Source organism: Anopheles arabiensis, chromosome 2 (assembly GCF_016920715.1).
Source record: "Anopheles arabiensis isolate DONGOLA chromosome 2, AaraD3, whole genome shotgun sequence".
NCBI classification, from domain to species: domain Eukaryota; kingdom Metazoa; phylum Arthropoda; class Insecta; order Diptera; family Culicidae; genus Anopheles; species Anopheles arabiensis.
In genome coordinates this window covers 12,797,288-12,823,406 of record NC_053517.1, presented here as the reverse complement: position 1 = coordinate 12,823,406, position 26,119 = coordinate 12,797,288, and the positions used below count along the sequence as shown (strand labels likewise).

General features: G+C 49.9%; 1 protein-coding gene across 5 annotated transcripts; it reads right to left on the bottom strand.

Moving 5' to 3' along the window:
* Positions 1 to 141: 141 nt before the first annotated feature.
* LOC120897326 (transcription factor E2f1) lies at positions 142 to 25,779 on the bottom strand. 5 transcript variants are annotated; one of them, XM_040302131.1, is made up of 8 exons: positions 25,146 to 25,779; positions 21,286 to 21,321; positions 6,896 to 8,169; positions 6,611 to 6,774; positions 6,094 to 6,523; positions 5,805 to 5,997; positions 4,795 to 5,682; positions 142 to 3,954 (listed from the first exon to the last, which is right to left on the bottom strand). In XM_040302131.1, the coding sequence occupies exons 3-8, from the start codon at positions 7,550 to 7,552 to the stop codon at positions 3,857 to 3,859; spliced, it is 2,430 nt and encodes an 809-aa protein (XP_040158065.1). In that variant the 5' UTR covers positions 7,553 to 8,169; positions 21,286 to 21,321; positions 25,146 to 25,779; the 3' UTR covers positions 142 to 3,856. The 5 variants fall into 5 exon arrangements, with proteins under 5 accessions (XP_040158065.1, XP_040158066.1, XP_040158067.1 ...); XM_040302132.1 differs by lacking the exon at positions 25,146 to 25,779 and adding an exon at positions 24,633 to 24,923; XM_040302133.1 differs by lacking the exon at positions 25,146 to 25,779 and adding an exon at positions 24,647 to 24,923.
* Between the last annotated feature and the right edge of the window lie 340 nt (positions 25,780 to 26,119).

Sequence of the window (26,119 nt, the reverse complement as noted above, 5' to 3'; positions counted from 1 at the left end):
ATGCCGCACACCATTGCTTTTCCCTTCTGAAACGAGATAAAACTAATTAATCACATACAGCAAGCAGCAACAACATGCGACTATTTCTTTCAAATGACATTCAATACAAATGGTTCTAAAAAAAAAGTAGAAGCACGTTTGTTACAATTTCAGATAACCTTTCTCGCACACATGTGTGTATTCCTTCTTTTGTTTTTTTGTTTTTTTGGACAAAAAAGAAAAATACATTTTTTCCTCCTCCTCCTTTCTTCACCTGCGCTATTCCGAGAGCCTTCTACTATTTGTGTGTGTTACACCTATTGGTGGCTCTTTGTGTGGGTTTGTTTTGCTTTAACACCGCGCGCGCATCGGACCGCTTCTCTGCACCTGCTGCTACTTACACAGACCGGGGTCTTCATCTTGTCTTGGCTTTATATCCCTCTCTCTCTATTTCTCTTTTTCGCGTCCGTTACAGAATGATACGATATGAAGGAAAAACAAAACCGTTTAAAAAACACCATTACTAAGTAAGTTCCCTGGGCGTCCATAGTAGCTTTTTCCCTCCTGTGCCTGTGTGCATGCATATGCATGTGTGTGTTTGTGTGGTTGTGTAAAAAGGGGAAGGGAATGTGGTACGGTAGCACGAGATACAAAGCACCGCACCCCCATGGCGTTTCTGCGCGCTTCTGCCGGATGCTTCTTTGTGTTTTCGCTTACGTTTAACTACTGAAGGAAAGTTGTTGTATCGACTTCTAGCTAGTGTTCTGCACTGACGCACTAAAATTGTACTACCTTAAGGATAGCGTTTTTTTCTCGGTTGAAGGAAATGCGTTCGTATTGCGCCTTCTACTCTTCTCTATTTTGTCAGAGAAAAATAAAAACGAAACCCCTACGTCCTGAGAAACAGCGAATGAACACATAAAGGATACCAAAATGGAACCAGCGTATGAAAGCGTATTGACTTGCTGTGTGACGCGTGCTCTAGTTATCCACCCACACCCACACACACACACGCACCCACACACACACACACAAAGGAACCTCTTTGAAAGATTTACTACTAAACAATCACACCCCAAGGAGAGGATGGATTTCGCCCGTTTCGCTGGTGTGGTGCCTGCTGCTGCTGTTGCTGCTACAAGGAGCTTCTTCTACTAACTGGCTACTTATGTTGTGGCAATTACACACATCTTAGTGTATATATTTAGAGGGGTTGGTTTTCTTGTACATTCTTTGCTTGGAGTTGTTGCTATCAAAAAGCATTTGATCAATGACACGTACTATTTCTCACTCGACTCTGCTCTGCTCTGCTCTATCTCTATCTCACAAACAATCCGGCGGCTATTTTAATCACATACCTGGTTCAGAGTAGTGTGCTCTATTATTATTATCCTTACTATTGGTATTGGCTTATTTTTACAGAACAAAAAAAGTTGCACACTTTGCGTCTAAAAAAAAACAAACATAATTGCTCTGTCCCTCCGTACTCTCCCCTCTCCTGATGATACCAACCACAGGCCCCCTCTCCTGATTGCGCGGCTAGTTGTTTTGTGTTTCACTTAAGATTGTGTCCCAGAGAATCATATTTACTCGTGTGTTTGTTTGCTTTGCTTTGTTTGTTTGCTTTGTTTCTACTCTACAACTACAACGTTAACGTTATTTCTTGTGAATGTTGCTGGATTCCTTTTGTGTGTGTATTATATCGCACCTATCATCTCTGCAGTCCCCACACACACCCATATGAGCCTTAATGTACTAGAGGTTTATTTAAAATATGCGACCGTGCGGCACCTTTATCGGCCGTTTCTCGATTCGTTTTCTTCGTTCCCTCCATGTCTCCCTCTCTCTCTCTCTCTCGTTTCCTCTCTTATCTGCCTGCCGGTGTGTGCCATTAGCTAGCCATGTATAAGTCCTATTTCTTTCTCCATCAGCGATAACACAGTGCTCTACATCCATCCATCGTTTCGAACTTGCTGCGCACTGCGCGCTTCGCTGCCTGTACCCTCTCACCCCGCCTAAACGTTCATTCCCTTTTTCCCAGATTCAGTCGGAAATTCATCGAACGAGAGGTTTTGCCTTTGTTTCTCAAATGCTAGTTACTTTTGTACAGCATGTACATCTACCACACACACACACACACCCGCGTACATCATCCTCGTTGCTTGTACGTTGCTTTTTTTCACAGCGAGTGAGAGGGAAAGAGATAGGAGATAAGAATAACAACAACAAAAAACTATGTTTTCATCTGGTTCATCTACCGGTTTACTTAAACGTTCCCTTTGCCGTCGGTGTATGTGTGTGTGCGTGTGTGTGCTTGTGTATGTGCTTGTGTGTGTGTGTGGTCTTCTATCGCACCGGAACAATTTATTGAAAATAATTTACAATCCTTATCGACTATATTTACATTACGGTTTACCACAAACAAACAAAAAAGTAACTACGCAAGATGGATGAAAAATGATTAAGTCTTATCCTTGCGTTTTCGTGTTGCTGTTTAATATGTTGCTATACTTGCCGAAAGACTTGGTAAGTTTTTCCGAATCCGAAACGATTTGGTTGCATTTCTTTCCTCTCTCTCTCTTTCTCTCTCTCTCTTTTCTCCCCCACTTCTCTTGCCCACTCTGCCGAAGCTGATGGCTTTTTTCGCAACAGATTCTACTAACATCGAGGCATAATGTTACAATGCCACAGATTTAATAGCAACACACACACACACACGCATACACTCTTGCTCAAAACCTATCGGAAGTAAACAAAAGGTTTGTCTCCCACTCATGTTGTTTTTTTTTTTGTCATCCTTACGCATCTAATATTACACAACTCTCTCAGTTCTGTGGGGTGGGTGGTGGTGGTGTGGGGAAATAAGTTTGCAAAAACTAAAAAGGGGCATTGGCAGAAAGAACGAGAAAAAAACATCGCAAAACAAAACAAAATTCAACAAAAGAAAATACTTATCAAATGAAATAACTTTGTTGTGGGGTGCCCCCTCCCCCGTGAGAAAGAAAACATCAAGAACAGGCGAAAACTAACTTGTTAACAAAATTGAGTAACAAAATTATACGGCAGAGCAGAGGAGAGTGTAGGCAAAACAGGGAAGCGGGGATGATGGTGGCTAGGCCGGGATTGATGATGTCGTTCTGCGACTGTATGGTGTTTTGTCCTCTTCAGTTAGAGGGGAGGGGGGGGAAGGGGAGAGATTATCCTGATTGTACCCTGCAGGAAGGGAAAGAGTAAAAGGAGGAATATTGACATTGTTTGGTTTTAATAATGCACCAGCACACTTTGTTTGCAAACTTAAAAAAGAGCCTTTCGTCGCGCATATTTGCATATGCTGCTACCCCCCACCGGGGAGGAGTGCTTTAAAATTGTGGAGCGGTTACGTATGCGCGCACACACACACGCATATGCACGCGCTTGATGATAAGGATTCGTTTAAAGTAATGCTAATTCGAAGAAAAAAAACACTAATTGCCTTAAAATTACTATCCTTAGCCTGCATTTCTAATCATAAAAAAACTAATTTAACACCGTTTGTTTTGTGCCAATTTCGTTACACGCACGCGCTCTGCGGCGTGCTCTCCCCCCGCTTGTAATGATGATAATATGCTTTACTGTTGCTACTGCTGCTGCTACAAACGGTAGCAGTGGATGCGCGCTTGCTGCTGCGCATACTATAGGTGAAAGCGTATCGGTTTTGTAAGGTTTGACAAATGAATGTGACCGCGCGCGCGATTGCCCGCCTCTGCCGGAGTTGTGCCAGCTTGCGAATATCCTTTTAACAGCGCTGCCTTGCTGCACAGCACACAGTAGGCGGCGCCGGCCCGGTGTTTGTTGTGCTGGCAACTCTGTGCGGCTAGAGCGGCCGCCTCTACCAGCTTTATGAGTTGAAATCGAACAAATCGAACACACCCTCCGATTCGTTTAGGGACAGATTGTAGTCGGCGGTCGGTTCCAGTGGTAGGAAAATGTCCAGATCTGAAAGAAGGACAAGAGCAAAATTACTAAACTATATTTAAATGCAGTCTTATGGCGCGCACGTTTTAAATGCGATTAATTTACAATTACAGTCTACTTTGCTTAAATCAAGTGACACGATTCCCTAGCCCAGATTACCAATCGTTGTTACACAAGCTCTATATGTTGGCAGGTATGTAATATGATGCAGTTGAGGAGAAAGAGGATGGCTGGCAAATACAACAAAGCATTTCATCCAAACACCGGAGCTGAATCTCATGGTGCTACATGAACGATGTGGCCGCTTGTAAATACTGCAGACCCACGAGAGTTCAGCGCCGGTATCGATGATGATGACGTAAAACACTGCCACGCGTAAAACTCGACAAACACAGGCCACAAAACACCACACTCCACCACACAGTAACACACACACACACACAAAAGTGGCAAAATCCACATAAACCACACACAAACAAAACACCCCCATCTGCCCCCACACAAACCATCGTCCCCTATCGATGGTCTAATCTCGATGAATACGTACCACCACTACTAGCCCTTGGCTCCCCCACACAGACCTGCGCTGCTTCTTACCCTCGGCGACCGTTCGGATGACGGTGCGAACCATCGAGCAAGAACTCAGACTGTGATGTGAAGAGCTTCGAACGCGGCTAATAACCACACAGATCACAGTTCCAAGTTCTTGCCGGATGCAACTCGCTAATCGAAGCTCCTCGTAGCTCTCGCCGTGTCGAAAGCTTCATACACGCACACACACACACACACACACATGACCTTCTCCACTCCTCTGTGCTATCATACGAATGTACACCCAACGATCCCATCCCACACACTTACCATGCATTGCGTCGAAATCTGACAGGCCGTAGCGCTGGTGCAGATTCTCCGGCGAGGACTTGGTGCTCGGCGGCTTTAGCGCCGACATCGTGCTGCCAAAGTCGAACTGGAACAGGTTCGGGCTCAGCTTCGTATCCGACAGCGATGCATTCTTGTTGGTGATCTCCTCCGGTATCGCTTTTCCGCCGCCGCCGTGGATGTGATTGTTGTTCAGATGGCCCATCACGCCACCGGACAGCATGGACGATGAAACGGTGGACGACGAGCTGGAGGACGACGACGACGTCGCCATGCCGGTACCTCCACCACCGCCGCCATCGTGCCTGGTGGTGCCATGATGATGATGCTCGTCGCCGTCCATCACGCCGTCACCCCACACGAACACGCCACTGTCCGCCGAGATGGCGGACGGTGGTAGCATTTCGCTACTTCTACTATTACTACTATCAGGCACATGTTCGGATTTAACTCTCACGCCAGTCTTGGACGTTGTCGCCGCGGACCCGATCATCGTCGTCGTTGTCTGACTAGCATCGAAATGCAACTCGGATGGATCTGCCACCGCAGCAGCAGCAACAGCAGTGGATGGGTGGTGGTGGTGTTGGTAGTAGCTGCTGGTACTACAGTCGCCCGCACCAGACGTACTGCTGGATGAAGCCAGCGGGCTACCGCTGCTGCCCAGTGGCAGTTCGTACCGCTCGGCATGCACCACCACCTTCTGCGGCACGCTGCTGCCGGACAGGTTGAACAGAGACGCAACGGCCGAGTGTATGCTGCTCTCGCTGGCACCACCTTCGGCCGGTTCGCTCTTCATCACAGACCCTTCCTCGAACAATGCACGGTTGAGATTGCGCTGTGCCGCGTACGGGGACGGGTTTGCTGCACCACCTGGCGGCGTTTGGGGGAACACAAACACGGAGGCGATAAGCATGATATATAGTACACACCAATCAAATCGGTGACTTTTCCGACCGACTATGAATAGTGAGGCCACACGAAACAATACTTACGCCTTGGACTGGAAGTTTTGTCCACTCGCTGGAAGGGCGACAGTACGGGCTCGAAGTTTTCCAGCAGCGGGTCGCCGGCGATCACTGCCGGACTGTCGACGGCGCCGGGCTCGTCCGTTGGACAGATAAACACGTCGATCTCTCCCTTCTCAGATTTTAGCACAATTTCTCGTTGCATTTTCTCGTTCATCCACTAAGCGAAAGGGGAACGCAGAAAACAGAACACACGCATAGATTACGCAACCATTCAACCAACACGAAACACACGCAAACGCAACGCGCAACTCACCTCCAGTTTAGCCTCTGGTGGTGCTTTAATAACAACGATCGTCTGCTCGCGGAACATCTCCAGCGAGCTCAGATCCTGACAGGTAAAGTAGCCTTGCTTCGTGTGCGCCATCTCCTCGTTCGTGGCCGTTCGCAGCTCGACGATCATCTCGTCCAGCATGTTTTCCTTCTGCTGCAACCGGTACCGTTCGCGCTGCACCCGCGTGTTGCGATCGATATTGCACACCGTGTTGCCGCACTTCCACTGGATGTTGTTCTTCGACTTCTTCTCCAGCATGCCGATGCCCTCGAGCACGTTGGTGATGTCGTAGATGCGCCGCTTCTGCACCTTCAGCTTCGTCGACGCGATGTTCAGATCGACCACCCCGTCCGGCGACTCGTTCAGCAGATCGATGAACTTTTTCGTCAGCAGCCCCAGCGACGTGTCGTACCTGTGTGGCGTGTGGGTGTGTGAGAGAGTGGGGATTTAAGATTCATTTTTTAAACCACACAACCGGACATAGCGAAAAGATTCGTACCTAGTTCGTTCCGAGTAGCGCTTCTTAGACGAAGAGGACGATATTGACGATGTGGGCGTGGAGCAGGTGGAGTTGGGCGTCTTCATGCTGCTGCCATTGCTGCTCTTCGCTATTTTGGCCGGTGTGGGAGATATGCTCGACGATTGTGACGATCGTTTGATGGCCTAAGAAGGATAGAAAGGTGAATTAAAGGGTTTCATTCGATTTCACAACAACCTGGACAAACACACAACCTTCCCTTCTATTTTGTTCCGTTTCACACAGCGGAAACGCTGTCTCACTTACCCTGAAAAAGTTGGTGATCGGTGGATCGGCCGCGTTGTGCTTGCCACTGCCGTGGTGGTTCTGTTGCTGCTGGGTCTGATTCTGCTGCTGCTCCTGCTGTTGCTGCTGCTGCTGCTGCTTGCCCCCGCTGCGTGAGGTTGTCGTTGAGGACGATGATGGCATGGTGGTTGAAGTGGGCGTACTACTGTGATGATGGCTGCTCCTGCCGTTGGAGTGATTGTTTCTACTGCTAACGTTACTACTAGTGTGTTGATGGCCACGCTGCTGCTGCTGCTGCTGCTGCTGCTCGGTTGCTACAGCATGCTGCGATTGTTTGGGATGCGCCGGCGGGATGGAAATTACCGGCACGGTCGTGAACGAACCCCCCACGACCCCGCACCCGTACCCGTGGTCGAGCAGGTGCGAGCTAACGTGCAGGTCCGGCTTGACCTCCTCGTAGTCATCGTTCGACACGTCACTACTGTTGCTGACCACTGACGCTTTCCGCGCGTAAACCGTACTGGCCCGACGCTCGGCACCGACCACACCACCACTCGCCGCCTTGCCACCGGCTTGATACTCAGCCTTTATACTTTGTCTACCACCAACACCAACACCACCACCACCTACTGCTCCTCCTCCTCCACCAGCGACCTTTGTTTGCTGCTTCGCGTACATCTTCCGGAACGGTGCGGAGCGTGCACTAGTGTTCTCACCGCGTTTCTTGCTGCCGCTCGCTTTCACGGGACACGGGATGATACACACGTCTCCTTCCTCTCGCCAATGTCATACATAGACCAACGTAGGCCACCACCACACCATGCCCATACAGCAAAACTGGACGTGCGAGTGAGCGCGCGCGCACGCACCCCCTTCTGCGCCACACAAAGGGGAGTGTTTGTGTGTGTATGAGTGGAAAGTTTGTGGTGTCGAAGGAAGCAGGACCTTTTTTCACCCACCCTCACCGTATCCTGCCCTCGCCTGCCCACACACACACGCACACTGACGGACGAGACAAGCGCGCGGTTCAGAATTGCACTGTACTTGCACGTTGCACTCACACCATACTTGCAAAACTTTGACTTTGGCTGGGGGTTGGGAGGAGTACAGGTGTCGGCGGGATTAAGTTTTTTGTTTGTTTTTGTATTTGTACACTACTGGCGTGTGTCTTTCCTAGAGCTAATACCCGGGGGAGGGGCAGCGGCGATTCAGCGAGCGTAAACTGAAGGCATTCTGTGGCTTTTACTACACAACTGCTGCTGCTGCTGTTGCTGCTGCTTGCACAATTCGATCATCTGTGGATGAAAAAGAGGTAAAAAAATGTTACTAAATAGTTACCATAATTGTGTGGACAGACAATGCTGTCCCTCCTTGAAGATTTCTAGAAATAATGTAAAATAGTACAAGAACAATTCCATCAAGCCTGGTGACATTTTTAAATCAACAACTCCAACCATGGCGCCAATCCATCTCCAGCACAATGATATGCAACTGCGCACTTTTTGCGCTTGCTATGCGCGCACCACCAGCAGCCCCCAACCGATCATTGCCGACACACCTCTAGCACCTGCGGAGCGCGCGCGCGTCTTCTTTCTCATAATGGTACGCGGCGGCGCACACTTTGTCCAAGAAACCCACAGTCGTGCGCAAACGGAAGATATAAAAGCTCAGCGAAAACGGCTCCAAAAAGAACGACTGACTGGGTGTGCTCCGTTGCTGACCATTAAGCGCCAGAAGAGCGCGTGACCTATATACATGGAGAGCTGACAATTTTCTGACAATCACTCTAAAACCCGAACCCCCGTCAACAACCGTCCTCCGGGGAGGAGGAGAATGATGAAGGCAGCGAAAACCTTTTCCCTTCCACATACGGTAGACACGGAAGACACGGGAAACAACATTGTGCGATGTTGCACAAACCATTGCCACGCTTTTGCATATGCATAATCAGAACTACCGGTGAAGGGAAGGGAGTGACCGGTGGCGAGAATGGAAATGGAGCACTTTAAACTGCGACACGTATGCACAAACACACACACACGCGCGCACGTATACGCAAAGACATAGAATCGCAGCTTTGCAGACGAGACAACCATTTAAATTTACAAAATCTAGTAAAACCCCCCACAAAACCGAAGGGAAGAACACCAGCGAGAGAGGCAAGAGAGGCGGAGAGACGAGCGGAGAGAGCGTTTCGAGCGAAAGTTTAACATTCCCGGCAGGCCGATGGGAGGGTCAAGGATGACAGACACGCCACACACACACCACAGCGACGACTGCGCTTAGGTTGGGTTGAAGTTGGGCAGACATTGTGAATTGAAATCGAAAGCTTCAATTACCCGGAGATGAGAGGGACACGGAGAAAAGATAAGTATTTTACGGTAATGCTCACGCGCCCTCCCGCGTCCAACGCGCCCCCTACCGTGGATGCAATTGTTCTGCTGCCTAGCCCCGTGCAAACAAAATGTCGGACAGTGGTGTCGGTGGTGTCGTTGATGATGATGATAATGATGAAGGGATACGATATGTGGCGTTTTAACGACACAATCTAAACCGCCCCAACACACACAAACACATAGAACGAGATCACAGGAGAAATTTTCCACAGGACTCCACGGGGGCAGGCACTTGCCGGCAATGAACGACACAAACTCACACACGTCAGGCAGTTAAAAAGCAGAATGATTTTTGCCGGGTTTTTCGCGAGGGCGGGTGTTTCTCCGTACTCGATCCCGCACTCACAAGGGTGTGTGTTGCATGTGTGTACCACCGTGTTTCGCCAAGAACCGGAGAGCGCGCCCTCTGCCAAGTGTGTAAGTGTGCTGGGCTGGGACGGATGGTGGAAAACAACACATCCACCATATCATCGTGAAGCAATGGCAACACTACAGAATAACACACATCACTACACCGCACACCACACCAGAAGCAGCAGTGCCCCGTGAGAGAAACGTCAAGTACACAACATCATCATCCCCTCCTCCTTCTTCCCTCCCCAATCGCATATGTTGGCGCGCTGGCTTTTTTGAGGTCCGGCTGGTGGTGCTTTCGCGCTTTGCGCGTCTACGCTGCTACGAACATTGCGAAGAGCCGCCCCATTGGGCCGCCTGCCTATGTGTGTGTGTTAGAGGGTTGATTCAGCGATCATCAGCGGCGGCACGCGCGCGCTTTTTCCAACCGCTCGAAGCGTCACTTTTCTTCTCTCCATTCATATGCTCTCTCTCTCTCTCTGCTCGCGCTTACGATGGAGGCACCGAGCCCAAAACGGCACCCTTAACGCCCCCTCCACTGTAGAAGGGTGTGTGCGCGCGCTCTCTCTCGCATTTTCTTATGCTGACTGGTACACCATATCACGACCACGACGACGCAGGGCAACTCAGTCAGCCGCGCGCTCGGTGTGGTGTGCTTCGTGTGTAGAACCGGCAACCCGGCAGCACCAACCCAAAGGCAAGTATGTAGCATGTTTACAGTACAGGATAGACCAAAACATACAAACACAGGACGGGATAGAGAGCACAGACACAGCTCACTTTTCTCTCACACAACCTTTCGCTTTCTCTCTTTTTCTCTCTCTGTTCCCTATTTTTATGCTCTTCCCTGAATACGAAGCGGTGCGCGGCCACATACATCAGCATACTCTCGCCGCTTTTCGCCGTCAGTGTAGAAGTGCGTTTGTGCCGTGCTGTGTGTGGGTTGTTTCCGACAACAATTCTGGCGCGCGCGCGCGCGCCCTCTTCTTTTTGACCCAACGTCAAACAAACGTCAGTGTCGCAGAGGGAGATGACGTTTCTCGGGGTCCCAACAAAAGCTCCACACCAGGGTGGTGGTCCCCCCATCAGCCCTTTTTGTCGGAAGGTGTGGGGGGGGGGGTTGCTTTATCGAGAAGCGTTGCAAGCGAAGCGTGAAAAAAGGTACACTTCGAAGCATTCTGACAGGTGTAACAAGACAGTCGCTCCAGCGTAACGCACTGAAGCTCAGTGACAAACACACTTACAAGCACACTTTATCATCTCTTCCGACATCCGGAGTGTGTGTGTGTGTGCCCTCTTAACAACATGTCGTTTCGTCGGTCCTTTCTGGAATCGAGATAGAAAAAAAGCGGTCTATAAATAGGTTCGCGGCACAATCGGTCCACGCGCAAAAAGGAGCAGCAGCAGCAGCAGGCGGCGACTGTGCTCTTGGAGACACAACTGCAAAATTTTCCCAGCCGACAAAACGCACATTGGCAAGCGCGAAGCTCATTTTCCCCTACGCACACAACAGTGGTAATGCTGGCTTTTTGCGGGTACCCTTTTGGTGGAGAAGGTTTTGTCGAATTTCATTCCATGCTGGTATGGTGTCCCGTTCCGTCCCGCCCCCCCAGGTTCTCGGTGGCAAAATGGAGTTGCGAATAATGCGGTGTGGTGTCCCTACTGCTCGTCGCTGCAACTGCATACACATGTGGCATCAACAACACCATTGCCGGTGTGTGGCGGCGAGAACGGTCGTGTCATTCATTCGCCTTCGCCATCATTCATATCATTCGGCTTCGCACAGACACAACACATCGCTGTAGTTGGGTCAAAACTTATGCCGGTTAGAGGACGCTAAAAAACAAAAAACAAAGAAAAAGAACAAATTACACGCAGTTGGGGGTCGTCCGTCCTCGTGCTTGGGTGGAGAGATTTAGAGACTGCCACTGATCTTCCCTCACACGCTGTCGTCCTGCACCACACACATGTGTGTCCAACAGCATTTTTTCCCACTTCCCTTTTTCTGATATGCGGCATGTTACTAAGCCTTTCTTCTCGCGCACACACACACACACACACACGCACAGCATTTTGAAGAAGACAGTGACCTTTGTACAATTACGCACACATGTGCGCGCCCCGTGATGGATGCATGGTGAAGTGTGCAGTGTGCACCCGCTTGCACAGATTTTGTGTGTTGCTGTCTGGTTGAATTTTAGAATACTCGGCATCAGCACAGCATATCATGGGGTCGGGGGTCCAGTCCAGCGTGTGTGCCGGCACTGAAAAAGAAAAGAAAGAAAAAACCCGCACCGCAAACCTTTCGACTGGCATTGTGGTACATGTGTGGCTGGTAATTTCCACTTGCCGACACAAGGACTAGCTTTGCTGGCTGCTGGTCGTTTTTTTTCCTTCTCTCCTATTGTATTGTGTCATGCAGCCGTATTAGATAACCAGAGAGCACTGATTGTGCAATAATAAGCGGCAAATTTGCAACAAATTACACATTTCACATGTATGATTGTTCAGAGGGCGTTGTGCAACCATATTTACTCCTTCCTTTATATGCCACCGATGGCATTTTATAGGCACCGGATGATAACCAAATGAAGCAGACCACTGTTAAGAGTTAATAGAACATGTCACGGGAGAGATGAGCGATCAGAATGTCCCACATGTCCTTCTAGTTACAGCTTCTGATCTTTTGAAAAAACTTTACAAGATATAAGACATGTAAAAGTAAGTAAGCATTACACGTGTAGTCTTCCGCTTGCATTATTGTATCCTCTTCTCTCGGCTACGCTTTTCCCAAAATAACAAAGTTCAAACTATTTTCCTTACCATGTGTGTGTGTGGGTGTGTGTGTGTAAACGGGTGCTGGTTTTCGTGTTACCAAAATGGCGCATCGAGTGATTGAGCAATAATAATAATAATAATAAGCAGCCGGACAGGTCAATCGCCACACAACACCGCGCGCCGCTCCGAAGGCAACATGTGATTTCGCTCTTTTTTGCGCTATCTTCGCGGTTTCTCCATCGAACACACACACACACACATTCGGCATCAGCATCGTCTTTCTAATCATTAATTCGTACAGAGCATCCGGTGTAGAAGGAGCAGCACTAATGGGGGACGCGAGAACCCATCTCACAACACATCTCACACCCTACACACCAATCACACACACACACCCAGCCCTGCACGGGTTTACAACAGCACCACCAGCCAGACACCGGATGTAAACGTTAAAATGAATGATGTTTGGAAAGCAGGTTTCAAAACAATTTCATCTCCTGGCTGTTAGTGCCCATCCCCCTCCCCCTCCTTCCTTCCATTTCAGGAATATTTTCGCCTCCAATTGCCTCCTCTCTCTCTCTCATACTCACACACATACACACACATATTTATGATCCTATTGGAGGCATTCCGAACGGGTGGAACGGTTCTCCAGAAGGGTCACCGAAAATCGCAGCACCAGCAAGATTAAAGCAAAGACCGCCAATACCGGATACGGGAAGAGCGATACCAAAAAGCTCGAAAAGATCCTGAGTGTGTGTGTGTGTTTGTGTTTCATTCCTCTCCCTTTCGGTCACAATCACAGCCAAGTCCAAACACCAATCTATAGCCATCGCCAGAAAAATTGTACACAAATATGCGCCTACAACCCCCTCACCATCATCTCGGCTCCTTCGCATCAGAATCGATAACGACGCGAATTCAAAGAGGCTGAAGAGGGTGACGCATCACCAGAGCACACGCTGTAAAAGTGTGTGTGGATGTGTTGCACGTTTCATTCGCGCGTCTACAAAAGCTACCTCATAATTCCAACTCCAAAGTAAAGTCCGCTGTGTAATAATGCGCCCCGCTGGGAGGGGGATGGACACCGACAAACGGAGGACGTCGGCACGCACAGCATAGCAAGCACCAAATTTTTAGAGCAATCCGCACAACGAAACGTAAGAAAACATTTGCGGATCGGCGGCAGTTTAAAGAGCGAAGAGAGAGAGAGAGAGAGAGAGAGAGAGAGAGAGAGAGAGAGAGAGAAATTGCGAGAGAATCCTAAGTAAGCGGGTGAAATAAAACCGCGACGCCGCGCATACACGTACGTAAGGGAATAAAATATGCGATCAAGCGCCCACTAAAGCTGCTACCTCGAATCGCAACCCCTTCCGCCGCGTACTCCACAGTCAATTCTCACTGTGTGCAATGTATGTCGTATGGGACCACTTTCCTGTAAAAAAAAAACCCTCCAAGCCGGAAAACTGCGCGACACGGCCGATCATCATCATCCTCTTCCGAAAAGATCTTTGCCAATGCTTTTGAAAATGTCCATAGGCCAATGGTGATGACGTTTGGTTGGTCATATCAAACACACACAAACACACATCGGGATCATTGAACACAGCAACAAGAACAATAATAGTGCGACGCAAACCGGTGGCGCGCCGTTCAGCATAGCACCGGGAGGAGCATAACATAATTTAAACCCATCGAAGAGAGGCAGCAACATCAGCAACCCACACACACACACACAGACGAGCGCGGTCACGGCCGCTAGAAGGGACTGATTTTGGGAAGCGAGAGGAACATAAAACAAAAAAGGAAGAAGCATTGCGCGTCCGCACTGCCGCCGCCAGCTGCGAACACGCAGAACACAGGAGGAGAACGGGACCCTGGGCAAAGGAAAGCACCAGAAAACGCACACTAAGCGCCTGTGTGTTTGTGTGTGAACGTGTATGCGAGTAAAGTTAGAAGAGAGAGAGAGAGAAAGAGAGAGCAGGGCGTTTTCATCAGCAACGCCAAAAAGGATCGTGCTCTGGTCCGCTGCTGTTGGTCCCAATCGTGAGATTCCTGACGCCGGCCGAACGAGAAGAAACAACGCCGGACACGGACCAGCAAGCGCGAGACCGGCACACCACTCCACACCGAACACACGCACCTGGGTGGGGGGAGTGGGGAAGGGGATTCAGCATTTAAAGAGAAGACACACACAGCAGTCCCGCGGAGCATTGTTGGGTGAGAGAGCGCGGGCAGGGGGGAATTTGAATGCTGTGCGCCGCCACCCGCTAGACCAGCCCCCAAAAGCTGCAAAAAACGGTAGAATCTGCCGTCTTTTGCACTGAGCCTTTGGGTGGAGGGAGGGGGAGGGGGGAGATGGATGTTAGAGCTAAGGAGAAAAGCAGCACACGGCCCTGACGACCGAGCGAATCAATTTGCTTAGGGAATAATAAAACGCCGAATTTAACTTTCCTTCGCGCTACGGCAATCAAAATGGCGACAGCAAAATCTCTGCATCCTACCTCACACTGTGGGGTAACAAACAGGTAGTGTGTGTGTTGATGTAGGCGCTTAACACACATTTTCATATTGCAACCCTCCGATAGTAGAGAGGCATAAGCAAACGGAGACAGTGCAAAGAGATCTCACAAGAACAACAACATTCTTCCCACCGGGCATCACAGCAGCCGCTTGTGAAAACCCGGCTGTCATTTCGATTCGAACTGTCACTTTGCACAACTGACATTTGGGTACATTCATATTGTCCACCTAAAAAAAACAAAATTGTAGTAGCAGCACGCACTGTTGACGGAAGCGCGCAACATCAACTTTGTTTTTACCCGTCCAAGGACCCGCTACAAGCATCCCATCCCCACCACCACACACGGCGATTGCCATTCATGCATACTTCCGGTCAAACTAACCTAGTGCTGCTGCTGCTGCCCCCTGTGCTAAACGAGCGGTGCACAAACACGGGGACGTGTGTGGACGGGGTAGTATAGAGGTCATTAACGTATGGAACCGCGAAGTAAACGGACGAGCTTTAAAGTCTCCACACTGTGTGGCTTTAAATGCCTTACGCGGTGTGGTCGCGTCTGGTTGATCATACACAAAACGTAACAAAATGAATGTTCCGTCCTCTATCGATCGCGTGTGTTGCTCTCCCTCTCACGCAAAATAATACACGAGAAGGGATGGGGGGAGGATTGCTGAGAGACCCCCATCATCAAGCATAAATCGGGCCCCAACCAAAATGTGCCGTCGTCTTGGATTTTAGTGATGATGGTTCTCGCAAAGCAAATGGAGAGAAGAAAAAAACAAACGCTCTAATATGCCAAAAAGGCTCAGTTTTGGAGAATGGAGCTCACCACCCGCGGGGCAGGATTAGAGCAAAGCCTCTGTGGTGGTGGTGGTAGTGGTAGTGAGTTGAAGCGCTTAAACTCGAAGGGACATTTGAAAAATAATATCTCTGAAACTAAATCCTTTTCCTGCTAGAAGAAGGTGAGCAACGCGACCACCATCATTCGATGCACAGGAATCCCCCCGGTGCGCTTGGTTGACAGGTCCGAAACGCGACAGACACACACATGCACAAGGCAAAAAAGGGTTGCTGGTTGCTTTCGCTTTCCATGCCGTCCAAGGCGCATAGATGACTGAGGCTACCGATGCTGGGAGGCAGAGGCCGAGAGAACTTGGGCTGTGTGCATTCACGTCGCCGTATATCCCGTGCTGTAGGGTGACTTGTGTGTCCCGTTGCCCCTTATGCTCCATGCTCCATCGTTCGCTTCCTAAATCAATACGCTGTTGAACTGTTTGCTTGAGTCGATGTATGGGTGAGAGGAATACACCACCACTGTAAGAGGGAATCCACTCTGGGTGGTTTCCTTTGGCAGAGCAAAAAGCCAATTCCTCCCAGGTGCCGAAGGTTACTATCCTGCCGAAACCTTCCAAACGCACCCAACAACCCTGGCGGGCTTCCGGCTTTCGAAAGATCCTGGCTGAATTTAGGCTATCCGGTCGTGCCGCGCTGGGGTGACACGGCCATAAAGTGATGCACACACACACACACACCCGGTGTTTTGTCTAGCAAAGCGCCCGTCCACTTGGCATATGCATTTCTACGGGCTAAATTAAACAAACACACACACATCCATGCATTTTCGCTTGTAAAGCCAGTAAAAAAAGGGGAAACATCAATTGGTTCTGTGTTTGGTGCCTTTTCCATCTATCTTCCGAAGCGCACAGCACAGCAACTCACTCGAAGATTCATGTTGATTTCCCTCTGTCTGTCTGTGTGTTGATGACTGCATTCTGATGCACTCGCCGTACCGAGCGGCGTGTGTTCTTCTCCCTTCGAGCCACATTTGCACCCCAAGTGTACGGTTCGTGTACATGGCACAGTCTTCCAGATCCTTGCAACGCGTCGAACATGCCCAAGTGAAACCTACAACACGGTTTCCCAAGGGGTGTGTGTGTATAAGTGCGTCTGTGTGTATTATGCTAATATAGAGCAAACTGGAACGCACAGTCGTAAAAATTAAGTCCAATCCGGGTGCGTTTTCCCAATTTGCCATCCATGGGAAAGTGACGATGCAGCAGCGCTCGCGCGCGTGTGTGTGTGAGTATGATTTGAAGGGATGACGGCACGATAATCACGGCAATCACGGCTTTTTGGCAACGCAGGGAGAAGACTCGATTTACCCTCAAACAAATCGGTACACCGGCCGGCAGCAGCACACATACACACACGCACACGCAAACGCGGACCCTCTCTTTTCCAAGTGCGCGCGATCCTTCAATTAAAAAGGGCTGTGTAGTTTGGCATCGATTTCGATCGTTCTAATGGTTCGTTCGTTCGTTCGTTCTTCTATTTTTGCTTGGCCCCGCTCTTCTAGGGTTTGCCGTGTCTTCGTTCGCTTAAAATGGGGGGGAAAAAAGGAAATGCAATTGTAAGTGTGAACGATAAAAGGTGAAAATGCGCAGCAGTGTGAGGGCATCACCACGGGCCCACTAATCAGCACCTTTCGGCGTGGGGATCGTGGAAAAACGCCGCCATGTGCCTCTCTTGAAGAACAATCCAATATATTACTCACGCTCGCTAAGATGTGTTTTTCTTCCTCACAGTACGCAAACACACACACGCACATACAATCATTACGCCTTGTGGATATGGCCTCCCTTCTAGGCAGCAGTCAGCAATTTTGTGCTGGCTCGTACTGCTGATATGTATGAAAGGTGCTGCTGCCCCGCATGCAACCACCCACCTACCCGGTGGGCAGTAAGGAAGTTGCACCTTTTCTCACCTAATGCGTGCATATGTGTGTATGGGTGTGTAGAGGGAGCAGCTCTGCTCGGAACGGTTAGAAGCTGGTATCACACCCAATGTAGCTTGATCGGCGCTTCCAGAGCAAGAGCGAAACAATAGAAGGGCATGCAAACATGGGGAGGAAGATTAGCGGCAGGCCAGGAGAGCTGGAATTATCCACCATTGGAAAATGGTTGCTAGAAGTATGTGCGTTTGCGTGTGCGTGTGTGTGTGGAATGCTTTGCTGTGGTATTACAAGCCTCCGAGGCCTACTCTTCCAAACGCCGTGCGCTGTTCTCGTGAAGAACGTGCCCAGCACACACACAGCACACACAGAGCACAACAGTGGGGAGCTGTCACTTTGCTCTATTCATGGGCCGATGACATTTCGAACGGTTTCGATTGCGATTGTCAGCAGCAGCAGCGGCAGCAACGGCGAACGGTTTGTGGGCTGCTGCTGTGCTTTTACACACAGCTAGGGCGCACACAGCGTTAGAAGGTAATCGAGTTCTTCACACAATCTTCACACACACACATACAATGCCGAGCCGGGCGGAAGGCGGGGGACCTTCGTACACAGTGCGCTGACAGAACTCGAATATTCATGTGTGTCTCTGCAGAGAACAAAATCAGCACCACCAATCTTCGGGATAGCCACACACACACACACACGCACACCAGATACAAACCGCATGTGCAAGAGGGTTTGTGGGGAGCTCGCGCGCGCACACACATACGCACACATACACACATGCACAGAAACGCGCGCGCGTTCGTACACACACCGGAAACAGTTACGCTCTTCTTGCTCGCGTTGTACTTTTCTATAGCACGCATGCACACACAAAACCCATGTTTCTCTGCCTCCTGTGTGCCGATGATGGCCATGAGATGTGTTTTTGACAAGATCGCGGTTTCCCTAGGATAGGAAAATGAAAAGGGAGGCCGACCCCCACTCTCCATATTCTATAGGACCTCCCCACCACCGGGCTCACCTAACAGAGACCAATCACACACATAAGGTATGCACGCACAATTTTGTTGGTTTTTTCTTCTTTTTCTTCGCTTTCTTCTCATCTTTTCACGCTGTCAAAATGTTTTGCCACAGCACCACCACACACCACACCCGCGGGCCACTCTTTTCTCTCTGTGTTCCATTTCTCCATTCCATTTCTAACCAACGATTATCAAATGCTTCTTCACCGAAAAAACAGTAAACCTCCAACAACAAAAACAGCAAAACTTCAATGGCCGACCACATTTGCATTTTCGCTGCTTCTACTATCAGCAATAGGGGCTTACCACCCTCCGCACGATGAATCAAAGTCACACTTTCGTGGCGGTGTATTGGCCGCCGCACGGGAAAACAATAGAGAACAGAGACATGGATGGAGACCCCCAGTTGGGAGGGCGAACACTTGGATTCCCACCTACAACCCGGGAAGAGACTGCTTACTTGCGGGCAATTGCACCAGAGAGTGAGTAAATCGGGGGAAAGAAAAAAAAACCGCGCACCTCTTGCTATCGGACGCGACGAGAACACACTGTGACGAGCCGTGCGGTGGCGCTACAGGAACCGTATCTGACACACACAAGACGGCGGCGACGGTCGACGATTCACACACCGCTTCGCCTTGGCCTTCGTCGATTATTCTGTGTGCTGTGTGAGAAACGCGAGATGCAGAAACGACCTGCACACACACACACACACACACACCCAGGCACGCACGTACGCAGGCATGAAGGCGCCTTTCTGATTGCCGCGTCCCTGCCTTCCTCACGCTCTTCTCTAATGCCTTTTTCACATTGGCCAGGCCCCTGTGCTGATGTCGCACCGAGAAAAGGGGAACGACTGCTTTCCTCCTATCACAACTTCTCACGCGACTCTTGCCGACTCTTCCTGCGATTGGTATTACCTGTGATTTAGCAGTGGAAACTGCCACTGCTGCTGCTGGTGGTGGTCTTGTTACGGACACACACTGCTCTACTGTCGAAGCTGCTGCCTGCCTGCTGCTGCTGCTGTTTCTGCTGATATGCGCTGCTGCAAAGGCACAGCGCGCTCGTGATTCATTCTCTTTCTCTCTTTCTCTCTCTCTCGTCTCTATTGCGATGGGTGAGATTGCTGTGTGCGTTCCGCTTGTACAACGGCCGCGCGGCTTTGCGGGCAATGTTTCGCTGTGTGCGTGCCTTCTCTACGAAACCCCGAATGCGGACACAGCCAGCAAAATCGATTAACGCAGGAGAATGCATGGGCATTCTTTCAGCGAAACGCGTTTCGTCGTTTCGTCGACTATTTCACGCCTGTCAGCTGCAGCAGCAGTAGCAATCGCTCTAGCTGTCTATCAAGGGAGAGTTGTGTCAATGGAAATGCACAAACCGACAGGAAAAGAAAACGGGTGGCACATTTTGCGAAACAATAAAATAAAAACGTAACCCCCCCCCAAATGGAGCTATTTTTTGCAAATAGCTGCTGTGGATGTGCAAAAATGAGCAAAAAAGCAACTAACAACATGCAACGAACCTGACTGTCCCACAAGTGACGGTGTTTCCGTTTGAATTTTTCACTTTTCACCCTACTCACGAGCAAGGGAGCCGTGCTATCAAGGAAACGACCCTTTTCTAAAATTGTTACAGTCCAGCCGAAAGCTTGGAAACGCTTCGCTCCTTGGACGAAGAAGCACTGTGGTGACTTTTACCTTCGCGTTTCCCTTCCTTAAAATGGTTTGTTTCCCCCTTGCTTATATTGTACGCCATTTCACCTCTGCTGCACACTAACCATATATTCCCCCCCACCCGACGTAACCATGCACAAGCATGCACGGGCGCAACAACTGCCACAGCCACCGCCGCCGCCGCCGGTGGCACCCCTTATTCTCAGGCAAAAATAAGACGCTATTGTTACGCACTGTTGCATTGCTCTCACACACACACAACATACAGGAAGGTAACTTCTTGTTCCGGAAAGAGAACAGGGGAACCAACCTAGGATGAAAGGTACGCACAAAAAGGACTTTCTTGTCCGCCCTGGAAGCAACGCGACATGCATGCAGCAGCAGATGTGTGAGCCGGCGCTTCACAGTGCTCTCTCCCTCCCCTGTGTAGTTTTGCTGTTTTGGCCCTTTTTCCATACGATACACACCACGTGGGTTATTAAAAATGGAGCACAAGAAGGAAGAGGAACATACACACACACACACAACACACTACTGCAATTGCATCCGAAATTGTGTGTGCTTCCCTTTGTTCCGGCTTTTGTTCGCCGTGTCCCTTTAGTGACGTTGGGTGATTGGGTGCCGTCGTGAAGCGATTTATCTCATGCCATGTGCTGTGGTGTTCGGGTATCGCTGGATTTGTTACCATTTTTCCTGCTCACCAGGTTGGCTGTGACCTTGCGGATCAACCGAATTTTGCAGCAAGAAATATCACCCAATTAGGTGACCATTTGTCTCTTGAGCGCCGATATGACAACAACAACGGCAGATGTAGAAGATGTCTCGGGGTGCAATATTTCACCGAGGATTACGATCAATCTGCATCTGTGCTTACGCAAAATGGTTTAAAGATTCTACAAATGTGTTTTTTTAAACATTACTTACTCATTAGTGATCGCTCCCCTTCCAGCTGCTCTCGATCTGCAAAAGGAAATGCAAACAATTAAAATTGGATTGCTTAATTTTCAATTTTTTAGCAAAAATGCTTCGTTACGATAAAATTACAGATACGAATGATAGTCGCATAGAAGGCAGTGCTTATGAGCTTTTATAATGCTCAAAATAAAATAATAATTCCACCTTCATAATTCCTCCCAATTATCGGTTGGTACGATTTTAAATTTAAACTGCTCATTATTTTCCTTTTTCTATCCACTGACAGTCGCGCGCACCCGTGCAGCTCCCTCTAGGGCGATTCGTTCATCGATTGTGTACAATGTTGATGTTTGCTCGTTGCTCGACGGCTACGCGCGCTTCTCGCCGCCAACTGTCAAAATCACCCAGCCGTGGAGGAGCAAGCAAGGGCGCTCTCACGCACACAGGCCCACGCGCGGCACAGCTGGCTCCCTCGCCGCAACCGGCGCGCGATGGTGTGCGTGCAAACGCGCCAACCCGGAGAACTGTCAAACCGTCCGTTTGCTGGCGGGCGCGCTCGTACGCATACGGCCAAACAACATATGGCAATGACAACAAAAGCAACGACCGCTGCTTCTTCCCCCCCCTCCCCCCCCCCCTCCGAACGGAGCCTTTCACAGGCGCACACATACACACAGATACACTTCTCTAACGCTCAACAAATACACGGCACGCATACACGCTCCGATGTTTAAAGGTTTTCGGCCAGGGGAAGTCTCTACTCGCCCGTTCTGTTCAATCCAACGCAACGGAACGCGCTGTTTGTGGACGAAGTAGGACGGGTGGTTCGATCTGTCGCTGCCACACACTCCCTCCTCTCCCCCTCCACGAATCGATCGTCATCTGTTTCCATTCAAGAGCTCAAATCGCCGCCGCGCTCGGGCTAAGCCGCGCTTTGGTGCGCGCGGCAGCGGGCGAGAAATAAAAGCGCTACGCGTGTGTCCTACGATTACCGAGGAACATCATACGCAACATAACTAGACGACGCACGCATTTATGCCGTATGCTTTGGGGCATTTGGGGGAGGTGCGTGGGTATGCGGGAAGCGCTGGAGCTGAAGCAATAATCGACTACTACCGCCATCATCATTGCGGTGAAGTGCAAAAGGCAGCTTGGAGGACTAAAAATACATTGTTACTGATTCAGCATAACCCTCCCTTTCACTTTGCTGACGCGTTTGACTATGATGATGATGATGATGTTGGTCTTCAATTGACATTGTACCAACAACCACCGAAAACGGATGCCGCTGAATCGGACCAACCCGGCAACTTGCTGACTTGCTGGGTTGCGAAGTAAAACACTCCCTCCCCCTTCTCCCCCTCCTCTCTCCCCTTACTTCCGCTGCACGCCGTAAACGCCAAAGCGCCCCGAAACGTCACTACGCAAATGTCAGAACGCTGCCTGCTGAGAAAAAGCTCTCACCACCCGGCCAACGCAGATTGCTTGCCCCGGGAAGCTCAAGAAAGTAAAAGGTTAGGGAAAAATAAAAGAAATTCACACACACTCACATGTGCCGGTGTTGGACTGTTGGATATGTTAATGTGCGTATCCCTTCGCCGCACATCTCAGTAGACTATCAAGCGCGTTCCGCGGGCAGCAATACAGACACACACACACATATCGAGCCGACAAAACATAAAAAATGCACACAACATCCAAACCAGCATAGAATGGAAAATCAAACAGCATAAGCGGACACCGTTGCGTTAAAAAAGCTTCCTTCCAACACGCGCTTTCCGCCTCTTGCTTTCCGGGGGCAGTTAAAGTGACGCAAATTTCCCCTTTACACCCCTGCTGCTCTGCTCCTTCATTACCTCACCGGCTGGAAGGAGTGCAGAAGGTTTTAAAATCGAAAATCGACCTAAAAAAGGACGGGGGTAAGGACAGCAACAGCCAAAGCAGCTAAGAAGCAGCGGTCAGAGGATCCTTTCGTCCGATCATCCCCGGGACGCGCTTCTTCCTTTTCGCTGCTTCTCGCCTGCCTGCTCTCTCCTATCCATTCTCTTTGCCCATATTCCCATTCCGCGGGTTTGTGTGTGTGTGTGTGTGTGTGTGTTTGCCTTTGCATTCCTCGTCCGGGAACGACACAACACAGAAGCACACGGCCAGCAAAAGGGCGAAGAGAAGGAAGGTTGATAATGTTTTCTTGTTTGCCCCCACCTTACAAGGAAGACTCGGATCCCTCGACACTAGAAAAAGGGAGAGAGAGAATTTCGCCAGTTAGTCCCTTAGACCGCGTATGCCTTTGTGTGTGTGCGTGTGCTTACTTCAGGAGAGGTCTTGTGACGATGTTGTGGTGCACACAACATAACCTTTTTTACACATCGCCGGACCATCTTCTAACCGTCCGAGGTTCCCTTTTCACACCCTTCCTTCCCTTCCTAGCTTGCCCGACAGTTCACGCTTCCTTCGATAGGCGCTTCCCTTTCCTTTCTTCCCCTTCGATTGTACTCGAGGGTTTCCGCAAACACACACACCACCATCACCAAACGTCGCGCATTCCTGCACCAACAAGAAGAAGAACAAAAGCAAATGCGCTCACGCACAGGCACGCACGAACGCACACGCACAACAGAGCACGATCTAAGCAACCACACACATCGGCCCGCGGCGCATTTGTGCAGAGCAGTAGGCGGCGGGTGTCAAAATTGTAAAAATGCAAAACCACACCACGGCGACGGCCAGGCACAGTGGCAGAGCAGGCCTGTCATAAAGCTCGCTCGCCCTCGAGCGCGCGCGCACACCTATGTGTGTGTGTGGCTGGTCTGCTGTTGTGTCAAAAGCACGAGCAAAATGGGAAGGAAAAGAGGTTGGAAAAAAGATCACTACGCCACATTCTAAGTTTATCAGGAGACCGAGACCGAAAATTACACACCTTGGTCGCCCTCCGACTCCGTGCGGCCGAACCACAGAGACAGGCACACCCCGGAATGGGGAAAAACAGGATGACACACACATGCCGGAAGCCAGTGGTCAGCTTTTTTTCGGACCCTTTCCATGCATGCCGAGCGGCCGGCCTGTTCACTACCACCGAAAGGGAAAATCAGCGGCGGGACCGCGTTGCACAAGGGTTCTGCTCTGCTCTTCCCCGTCAGCAATGAAAATGACATACCCCTTGGGGGAGGAGGGAGGGTTTACCACGCAGTGTCAGCGGCGCGCGCCATGAGGGCCAAGGGCAGATACGATTTTTTTTTGTTTCTTCACCCAACTGTGGACGGTGTGGGGCGCGCTAGTGGACAATTTGGGGATTACCACCTTCGCTTACCGATTGGTGATAAGGGAAAGGACTGGAAGGGGGTGGATGGGCTGCTCACCAGAATATGCGTACCGTGTCGTTCGAGGTGGGTTGCGTGTCTGGGACGGTCTATTCCTTCTTCAAAAAACCTTCCACACACACACACACCTCGAGGCGCGTTTGTTGTCGATGTGCCCGGATTTTCCAACTGGCCAATTCGTTGCGGTCGGGTAAAAGGTGGGCTTTTTCACTGGTTGGCAGGTTTTTTTCCTACCCTTATAAAAACTACGCCGCACACACGGCGACGCACAAGTGGGTGCGCTCACGTTCTTTTCGCTGTCGCGCGGCGTTCGACGTTTTGTGCTTGACAGCCAGCAAAAACCTCGACACGGCCGCCCCTGCTGCTGCTGCTGCTGCTTAGCGGGAAGTGCCTGACTTTGCACTACTTGTATTCTTCTATCATCATCACCATCATCATTATCATCATCATCATCGTCGTCAGCATCTATTCATTGGCAGCTCGGACCGGGGGCGCCATTATCGAAACAAAAAGTGATGGAGAGCGCCACAGTGGGCACGGAATTTCACTTACCCTTTACGGCGATTTTTCCCACCAGGAAACAGCTCGGGTGCGCTCCCTCACTTCAGAGTGCCATTGAGGGGAGGGGGGGCGTTATGATGATGGGCTCGGTTTTTGGGGGGATAAAATTCCAATTTCAAAGCCCTTTTTCTAATCGTTCGCCACACTCACTTTGCACTCGAAAAGGGAAGAACACGGATTTGTGTGTGTGTGTGTTTGTGCCCCTCTAAACATTCAGACCCACTGAACCTAATCTGGGCTGCTGCTGCTGCTACTGCTGCTGCTGTTGCTGCTTCTGCTTCTGCTGGCTGTATATGCGTTGTGCTCGCGCTGTCGTCCGCTTCGATGACACACGTACGCGTACGCCGAGAAGCCGAGAACCGTCAACTTTCCACCCAAGCGCACTTTTTGCGTATACGAGTATCGGCTGTGTATTGTTTGTTTAATGTCACTTTCCACAACTAAACAGCGGGCACAACAGCATTAATTATTGCGAAATTAAAATTGCACACCCACTCTTCGGGTGGGCGGAAAAGCGCTTTTCCTATGCACGACGGCAGACGGGCGGGTTGCTTCGATCGAACGTTGACGGGGAATTATCCGCCCAGCGAGAACGGAAGGATCGTCGCGGCATCGACACGGACCATCACTATAGCGGCCCCGCTCAAACAATCGTTTTGTTGATGATGATTGTTCCCAGGTAGCAATATTGCAGTGCTGCCTTTTTCATTCCGTTTCGTCGAGTCTGTGCGATGGATGATCGACCAAAAAAACCGAATGACAGGAAGTATGGAACGGATGAAAATTAAAAACAATTTTATCGCTTCAAAGCACCACGCAAAGCTTAAATGAAAAGCAGAACGTGATACTAGAAAATGAATTTTTAGAAATTTTCAAATTAAAGATACAACACCTTTTGATTAAAAATCAGGAATTTTTTTTTTAAATAATTCAGTAATCATTTAAAAAAAACACCAAATGTAGTT

Excerpts from the sequence above, each read along its gene's own strand:
- LOC120897326 (XM_040302131.1), bottom strand. The coding sequence starts at position 7,552 with ATGTACGCGAAGCAGCAAACAAAGGTCGCTGGTGGAGGAGGAGGAGCA. Across the intron at positions 5,998-6,093 it reads CACCAGAGGCTAAACTGGAG|TGGATGAACGAGAAAATGCA; the intron begins GTGAGTTGCGCG and ends CCTTTCGCTTAG. Across the intron at positions 5,683-5,804 it reads CAAAACTTCCAGTCCAAGGC|GTGGTGCAGCAAACCCGTCC; the intron begins GTAAGTATTGTT and ends AAACGCCGCCAG.